The sequence below is a fragment of the Erpetoichthys calabaricus genome, chromosome 12 (assembly GCF_900747795.2).
Source record: "Erpetoichthys calabaricus chromosome 12, fErpCal1.3, whole genome shotgun sequence".
In the NCBI taxonomy this organism is placed as follows: domain Eukaryota; kingdom Metazoa; phylum Chordata; class Cladistia; order Polypteriformes; family Polypteridae; genus Erpetoichthys; species Erpetoichthys calabaricus.
In genome coordinates, this window is record NC_041405.2 from 30,159,374 (window position 1) to 30,168,281 (window position 8,908).

Consider the following 8,908-nt stretch of genomic DNA (forward strand, 5'->3'; position numbering starts at 1 on the left):
GCCGAAGTGTATTCTCTGAGATCACAACATCTGACGTCATTGATCCAAGAAGTTAAAAGGTGTTTTATTTTCCACATTTGCTTACCAATTCCTTCTTAAAATATTTTTCACTGGTTACTCTTCTTTAGGCTCAATTTCTTTGACTTCGATTGATTCAGGTCTTGGGTTGTAATGTAAGGCTTTAGAATTCCCAGTTATGATCCTAGATTTGTTTATCAACACGTCTCTTCTTCTGTTCCCTTTCAAAGGATTCGTTATCGATCCTTTAGCACAAGAGAAATAAGGCATGTCTTTGTTGGAAGCAGGAATTCTGATCCAATGCTGGTACCTGCTTTTTTTCCTGGGATGGAATTTGGCTCCCAAAGACTTTGCATTAGACTTAGCAAGTTTAACAGAAACTTTATCTTCCCTTCTTGTAGACAAATGCATTTTATAGTGCTCAGGTATGGAAAAGTCCACATATGGCTAAAGAGATGCTAATATTTGCCCCGTACATATAAGTTGGAGAATACACTCTGGGCAGGCAAATTCCACACACTTGGCTTGGCCAATACCAATTACATCCCATAGTGAAAGAAGTGCCAGAACCTTGTCCTGTATAAAGGAGGCCAGTGATTTCAACAGCAGATTCTCTAAGTAATGTCCTGATGTGCTGCACAGTTGTATGGACCATAATGGTTTTGCATATGTCTGGTGGTGCATTTTCAGTGTCGAAAATAATAAATGCATACGAGCATTGCAATACAAAATTATGATTTATTTAAAACATTAAAGCAAGAAAGAAGCACATCTCTATCTGAGATGTAATCAAATAAAGTATTACAAAAATACTTGTTACAATCACTTCAAATGGTAAGATCCTTCATTCCAACCATATTCAAACTGTTTTAGAGCAACAATGGAATACTTAGTTAAATGTCACAAATTAATCTAAAACCAATGTTGTATGGTTGTTGAAATGACACAGAAGTCCTGCAACTTTACATTTTTATTACAAAAACAAAAGTCCTGAAATTGGGCTTTATAAGCTTGGTTTAAACCCTTTATGGGGTACTTAAATGAAGAAAGAAATGAACAAGCGTTTAATTGGAATAAGAGTCAAATAAATCAAAATTCATCATTCAACTTGAAGAACGTACAAGTTGGCACTTCAGTAAATGAAGCTTTAATGTGTTGAGATGTAGACATTCTTGGGGGGTGAAAAACAGAACAAATACAAATGCTTGGGCAGGGATTCCTTACATCCACTCCATTTTCTTTGCTTTGGACGATTGGTGAACATGGGACACATTTCATCAATCACATTCACTGCCTAGTCTGACAGGAACTTCCATCCCTCCAAGTCAAACTAGGCCAGAAGCAGAGAAAATAAAAAAATAAGGCAGGCCTGAGAAGTCCAAATCACAAAGAAACTGAAAAGGAGCCTGAAACACAGAAAACTGCTCCTCACAAGACCCAGTGTGACCACCAGATTTCTAACGTCCCGGACAGCAAACTATTTGCAACAAAATGTGAAGCAAGACCTGCAGGGCATATGAACAGTTTTAAGAAGAATGAAGCTGTTGCACGTTGTGTGCCTGTCCAACAACAGGAACAGCATGGTGAACAATTTCACAACATCGCCCTTTGAATGAATGACAACAAGTACAAACACTAGTGACAGCTTTGCTAAATTAAAAAAAATTGTATGTTTGTCTTGACAGTAAATAGTATTGTAGGATGGATGATAGCAGGATCTATTCTTACAACTATGACTGCTAATTAATTCTCTTTTAATTACTTACCTTTTCTGTTTTAACAAGGGAATTTAACAAAAACCAAGGCAAGGCTCCCCATGTTTTGCTTTGCATTGTTTTGGTATGCTGTTAGTTTGAGCTGCTCAACAATACTTTTACTGAAGGCGTTCAAAAGAGGACATATTAAAATGTAGAGATCAAACATTAGGAGACAATATCTAATGCTAAAGGTATGGTAAAAAGAATACAAACTTACACTTTTAAGTAAGCCAACAGCTCAATGTGATGAATTACAAAAAACTGAAAATCAAGTACAGTGGACAAGCAATTCATGCTTCAAAGCTGCAGGTGTCCTGCCCTGTTGGGCACTCTCTGTGAGTTTATGCTTTCCCTCCATAGCTTCTGGAGTTTTCTCTAGGTATTTTGGTTATGACCCACATACCTAAGGCATGCCAGTTAAAATCATGCATGGCATAAGTGAATGTCAGTGTGCCCCGAGATAGTCTGGTGCCTTGATTATGACTGGGTGCGTCCTTGAGAAACTATAATAGAAAAAGTATGAGAAGGGTGGGAGGATGTGAATTCTTTTAAAGTTTGCCAAGTTTCTTTTTCTTAACAGGGATGTGTGGGTTATGTTATGTGAGAAGTTGTTAATGTAGATTAGATTACTATATAAAAAAAAGCAACTGAGTAAATGAATCCTTTGTGGCAGGAGCCATTAATAACCTTACAGACAGCATAAAGGATACAGATAACCCTACCTTTCATCTTTCGGGTTCCCAAACGTACCCCATGTGCCTTTCAGTGTAATTTAGTGTCGTATCAAGTCAGTTAGCCTCTTCCCTTGTCTATTTTTAAATCGGTAGTAACTTAAAACATATAATTAGAGTTTGATAACAAAATAAAATTCAGGCATTACAGGAACAGAACTGGAATTTTGTATTAGCTATTAGATGCTGCTATTAAGGAAGTCAATTTTGTACATTGATCAAAATTACTATAACTAAATATGCAAGTCTATGCAGTTAAAAGCAGGTCAACTTTCTACAAAGATGCCTGCTAGTAAGTATAAGATGATAACGAACACAAAGCAAAATTACCAGTGCTCGAAATCAATATATGGTTTAAAATAATGATAAAAAGTCGACACATATTCTCTTCTTGTTGGTTTTGTAACCCATTCAAACAAATTACAAAATACAAAACATAGGAACACTTTGGCATGACAGGCACATGTTTCGACTTGTTAATAATAAAAGAACCAGTCTACCAGCCTGTGTTGGTGCCCACCATGCACCGGATGATGCCAAGATAAATTCCACATTGAAAAAAGGAAGGGTGGACAAACTATCAAATGAAAAGGATTAGTAGTTACTTATGGTGAAGACAACAATTCAATAAAAAGGCTTCATTGGCATCTACTACAAACATAACAACTAAATTAATAGGATGGCATAGTGCAAAATCTTTTCTAAGATTTATTTTTTTTTTGTGTGTTGCCTAATGATACAATAATGCGGATATCCTACATTTCAGCTTTTTCCCCCCATGTAAGAGAGAACTATAAATATCCTGAGAGTGCAAGCAGGTCTAATGTAGTTTTAGGGTTATTTTTAACAGTGAATAACCTCACATTTCTCCATATTTTATTGACTTATAAAGTCTGATACTTTTATGCAAATTTTGGAGAAGTATGATTCGGTTCACTGTGAGCATTTCAATCCAGATCACCACTGTAGTCTTCTTTTGCATGAACTTTTTCATGTTTTCGAAGATTTACTTTTTGAGCAAAACATTTCCCACATGTACTACAACAAAATGGCTTCTCGCCAGTGTGTATTAGGTGATGTTTTTGAAGACTGTCTTTGTGGGTGAAACTTTTCCCACATTCTGTACAGACAAATACCTTATTAGAATGATACTGCAGGTGCCTGTGAAAAGACTGCCTCAATGAGAAGCCTTTCCCACATTCCTGACAAAAAAATGGCTGTTCACCAGTGTGAATTCTCTGGTGTTGTGCAAAGTATTTTATATTGGAAAAGTTCTTCCCACAGATATCGCAATGTGGTGCATCTCCAGCATGAATTTTCTGGTGCTGTACAAGGTAATATTTTTGTGTGAATCTCTTCCCACAGTCACTACAAGCAAACCGTTTTTCTCCAGTGTGACATTTCTTGTGCTGCTCCAAATAATGCTTCTGTTTGAAATGTTTCCCACACACAGTACAGGTATGTGGCCTTTCTGTGGTATGAGTTGTTAAATGATGGTAAAGATTAGCAGCCTGTGCAAACATTTTCCCACACAAATCACAAGAAAATGGTTTTTCTCCAGAGTGAGTTCTCATGTGATTTTTAAGGTGATGTTTCCAGTCAAATGTCTTATTACAAAGGGAACAAATATACGATGACTTTGTTTTGTGTTCTTTACTGTGTACCTGCTGAATCTCTTTATCTCTGAATCGTTTCCCATAGTCTGTACGGGAATAACAGCTTCCTTGGGCGTTCATCATGTTTTCATCAGCATCTATTCTGCTGAGCTTCACAAGAGGCTGAACTCTGCCTTGCAAACAATTTAATATATTCATCTGAGATGTTGATTTTTTAGTGTTTTTATCCTGTGGTGTGGTCTCTTGTTTCATGTGGCTAGATCTGCCATGAGGAGAGGTAACATCACCTGAAGACAAAAAAGAGATTCCACTATCTTGAATATTATCTGCTACTGACACCAGGAGGGAGAGACAGAAATGGGGAAGGAAAGAGAGATTATAAATTACAACTAGAATAAAAGCATGTAGTGTGTATATAATCATACATATTCAAAATTTCTTATCTATGTTATGTCTTATATTATACCTGTACATAACCCTGTACTCGTAAGGTAAGGATAAAATTGCTTCAGCTACTTAACAGATTTGTGATACAGTGATAAACATTAAAATCCAAAAACCCTAATCTTATCTCGGTTTCAGGGGAGTTGTTGTTGATTTTCTTGTTTGTTAAAATATTTGTATATTAATTCTTGTAAAAAATAATATTTCCCTTTAAGGCCAATAAAGTACCATCTGCCTTTATCACATACAGTACACCTATCTATCCAAACCCTTCCATTCTTTAAGAAGTTTAGTTAACCACATCAGGCAAAACAAGACAGAAAATGTAGGGTGTAGGTGGCATAATAAGTCGCCTAATATTTCAGTGTAAAGAACGATGAAGCAAAGTATGATAGACCTCACTTCAAACTGTAACGTGTGAAGCAGAGCCAGTAATCATGCACAGCTTTCTTCCACAGGGAAATGAATGCCAAAAAATAGTGTGACTTTCCTCATCCTACTCCAGCTTTTAATGCAGTAATCACAGGCTTCTTCAGTAAATCGAGAGGAGGAGAGGTTAAAAAAATATATTTTAAATTAATAGTTGAATCTATTCATGTGTGCACTAATTGTTTTTTCTTTTACCCCATTGCTATGTTGTGGAGACCTGTGGCTTACACTGACAGCATTGAGCCAAGTCAGTTTCAATATCATGAGTGGATGGTGGTCCAATATAGAATGTACATTCACACTCTTCCAGTAATCCATTACACTAGCATGTAGGCTTTGGAATATAGGGATAGAAGCATAATCTACGAAATATAAGACAAAGGTGTGCCATTTTACTATTTTGTGGGTTATATGATGGAAACAAATTTCTGTTGTTCCACACAATTATGAACTTGAATTATTTGCTTGGCGCCTGTTCTGTCTGATACATGTTGAATGTTTCTGTATTTATATTTTAATATGACAGTTTTACACATTTACTGAAATCATTGGCTGTCTTTAATGACCCAAATCTGATGCACTACACGTTTGAACTGAATTGTCACAGAATTTTTATTTCTGAACCAGTACGACTAGTAAGAAACAATTTTCACTGAACTGTAATCTACACTGACAAAAATGAATAGTACTGAAAATTATCCATGCAGCTTGATAGCACAGTGGTTAGTGCTACCCTGTCACAGCATTTGGGCCTCACTTTAATTGCTAGGTACAGTACCATTTCTTGTACATTTCTGCCTGGAATTCCAGATTCCACCCTATGCTAGAAAACATGCAGGTCTGACAAGAGTGTGAGAGTATAAGGACTTCCTCTAGGGTTGGTTTCTGTCTTGTGAAAACTGATGCCAGGTTATGCCTCAGTCCCACTTACTGGAAACAATGCTCCTCGTAAACTGATAAATGTAGGAGGTATCTAATTTGGAAACATTCAGTTTATTCTTACTTGTTACAGGTGGAAATGATGTAGAAGTTGATTGGTCCTTCTGTTGTCTGCCAGGAGTGTTTTTCTCACCTCTCAATTTTTCACAGAGTACAGCGTCAGCACTTAGTTCTACAGAATCAGAGGGTATCTGTGTGTCCTGGACAGCTTCTTGTTCATTTTCTGGGAAAAACTGTAGTTCAATAGTCTCCGGTTCTACCTTTGGTTCTGTCTTTGGCTCTGCCCCCAAATCACAACTTGTTATGTCAGTCTGGACACACCGCTGATGAACCTTACTGACAACATTGTTACCCTGCTGTTCTTGGTCACACGGTTCCTGGTCCATGTCAAACATTTCATCGTGGGAATCTTCAGTAGAGCAAGGAGAATCTTCTACTCTCCCTGTACAAAGATGACAAGGTGCAAACCCATTAAAATGCTGCAAATACTTTACAGAAGGCATTCTTAGAACAGAAAAGTGCAACAATTAACATATGTCTTTAGGATTTTTAAACTTATTGACTAAGTACATCAATGAATCATAAGTTTGGACTTATAACAGACCATTATAACTGAACAAAAAAGCCCTGGTAAGTGTGACTGATTGTAAAGCTAGCTAATTACAAAAGAAAAAAAAAATAAAATGGGTACAGGACACAACAGTCTAAAATCTGCCAAATCTAATTCAGGTTTGTGTGGGGCGAGCCAGCCCCAACAGCACTGCAAGCAAGGGAGGAAATGGCCATACCACCAGTCCATTGAAGAGCCCATACAGAAACTTTGCAGATACATTGAACAAGATGAATCTTAACTTGATGATATTTAACAAAACTAAGTGGATGGTGATGCGTCTTTGCTAAAATATTGCTAATTATATGATCCTGGAAATTATCAGAGCACAAAACTCTTGACCAATGAATGAGGTGAGAAGTCCTGTCTTTAACTGAAAATGTCATCCCCATGAGGCTTCAGTTTTCCAGTGATGCACTGTGAGAATTCCTGAAGCATATATTTAACAATATTCAACTGGATAACTGACGTGTGGATTGAATCAGACTTGTGAAATGCTCGACAATGCTATGAAAGATGGGACTTGAATTTCAGCGTATACTGGACCTTTTTAAACTGATAAACCTGATGTATAATCTATTCCCCAAAAATAGATTCTGTTGGATCTTTGGCTATACTGTAATGTACAGTAACTAAAAGGAAAGTGGTCATGTTCTTTATGAAAGGCACAATATCCAAAACAATCATGGTTATTTCAAGATGAAATTAATCTTGCCTCACGCATTCTTCTGATCAGTTTGTCAAAACAAAGTATGGATTTTTTTATTCTGTAAATATGTAAAATTTGTATCAAAGTACAAAACTATGTATTAAATTAAACAAGTAATCTTTGCAGTCTCATTCAATCAGGCATCTCATTTGCTGGGATCCTCAAAGTCCCATCTTCACTTTGTCCTTTCCAGACTTGTAAGCCCCAAGTCATGGAACACATCAACTTTAAGTACATATGCATTTGTAATGCGTTTTTTGAAGTTAAAATTGATTGTATTCATTATATTAATACATTGGAACGATTGAAAAATGCTAAGGAAAAAATCTACAAACTATAGTAAATTATTTCATCTAAAGACAGTTTAATTTATATTTACTATTAAATATTGTGTAAAAGTACATATTTTACAAAAATCTGTAGTTTGTTTTCTTATTTGAAATTTTTTCTGACACTTTGTACTGGATATTATATCAATACAGATTTGTAATAGGAAAAACAAGACTTGTTTTAAGAACAGCTCAAAACATCAATTTTTTGGCAAGAATTATTCCTGTCTCAACAGTCATATAGTATATTTTTGTTCATGTGTAGTTTACGGTATTACTGCTCATGTTATTATTGTTGTATTTTTATTTTGTCTTGTAGTTTCAGGTGCTTTATTTTATCCTTTATTAAAATTCTGTACAGGTTTCGTGGGTACTTTGAAAGGCGCTTTTAAATAATGCATTAACAATAAAACTCCAGTCTGTGGCATGGCTCTTCGTATCACCGTCTTATTTGCCATACTAGATACTAACTGGGCATTTTATTTCGCTCCGATGAACACAACACCAGTAAGACAAGATAGGCGCCCCAGCCGCCCCCTCTCACCTGTTTCCGTTGCCCCTAAGCGCTGCGTTTGAGGTGTGTTGGCTGCGCCATTAGCTCTCCCAGTGATCGGGCTACTCCGACAGGCGTTCGGCTGCAGCTTCAGGCCTTCGACATCCTTCTTCATTTTCTTCGCAGCCATCTCTGACTGGAAGGCGCTGAACCTTTGCTCTACGTGATTTGTAAACTCCGTCACGATCGCCTCCATCGCCGCCAGCACCACCTCCTCGATGGTGAGTCGGAGGTGGTGTTCTATCTCAGCCCCGCTTTTTACAAATTTCCCCCGAAGCTTTTCAAGCTGGGCTTCTAATCCTCCGTCCATGAAGTCGGATATTCTAAGCAGCACAGCCTGTGAAGTCGCTCTCGTCTCACGCTCGATAGTAACAGCCAGATGCGCTTTAAAGGCAGCAGAGAAAATCTCATAAGTCATTCTTGTTTCTTGGGATGGAGGCTCCGGCTTGAGTGTTGATTTCAGTTGAAAAGCCTGCACTCGAGTGAAAGCGTCCGGGACACTCCCGCGTCTACTTCCGTGTTCGCTCTCTAGAGGCCTACTTCCGCTAGAATGGTCGCGAGCGGAAATTGGAGTTTTTACTGATTAACGGGTTTCTGGATTTTTACATTGGGTTAAACTATTTGTAAATGGTGTAAAAGGAAAACTAATCGTGAGTGGAATACTTCAGTTTTGTTAGTAATTTTTTTACTTTGTTTACTGCTAAAATGGCGCAATGACCATATTTCTAGGTACAATCCCATACACCTCCGCACACTTCCATGCAAATTTTGTG

At 37.3% G+C, this 8,908-nt stretch overlaps 1 protein-coding gene across 3 annotated transcripts; it reads right to left on the reverse strand.

Annotated features, from left to right (window-relative positions):
- Positions 1–740: 740 nt before the first annotated feature.
- Positions 741–8,685, reverse strand: LOC114662028 (zinc finger protein interacting with ribonucleoprotein K-like). Of its 3 annotated transcripts, none has more exons than XM_028815311.2 (3): positions 8,127–8,685; positions 5,999–6,376; positions 741–4,451 (listed from the first exon to the last, which is right to left on the reverse strand). In XM_028815311.2, the coding sequence occupies exons 1-3, from the start codon at positions 8,551–8,553 to the stop codon at positions 3,454–3,456; spliced, it is 1,803 nt and encodes a 600-aa protein (XP_028671144.1). In that variant the 5' UTR covers positions 8,554–8,685; the 3' UTR covers positions 741–3,453. The 3 variants fall into 3 exon arrangements, with proteins under 3 accessions (XP_028671144.1, XP_028671142.1, XP_028671145.1); XM_028815309.2 differs by having other exon boundaries at positions 741–4,454; XM_028815312.2 differs by having other exon boundaries at positions 741–4,409; positions 8,127–8,683.
- Between the last annotated feature and the right edge of the window lie 223 nt (positions 8,686–8,908).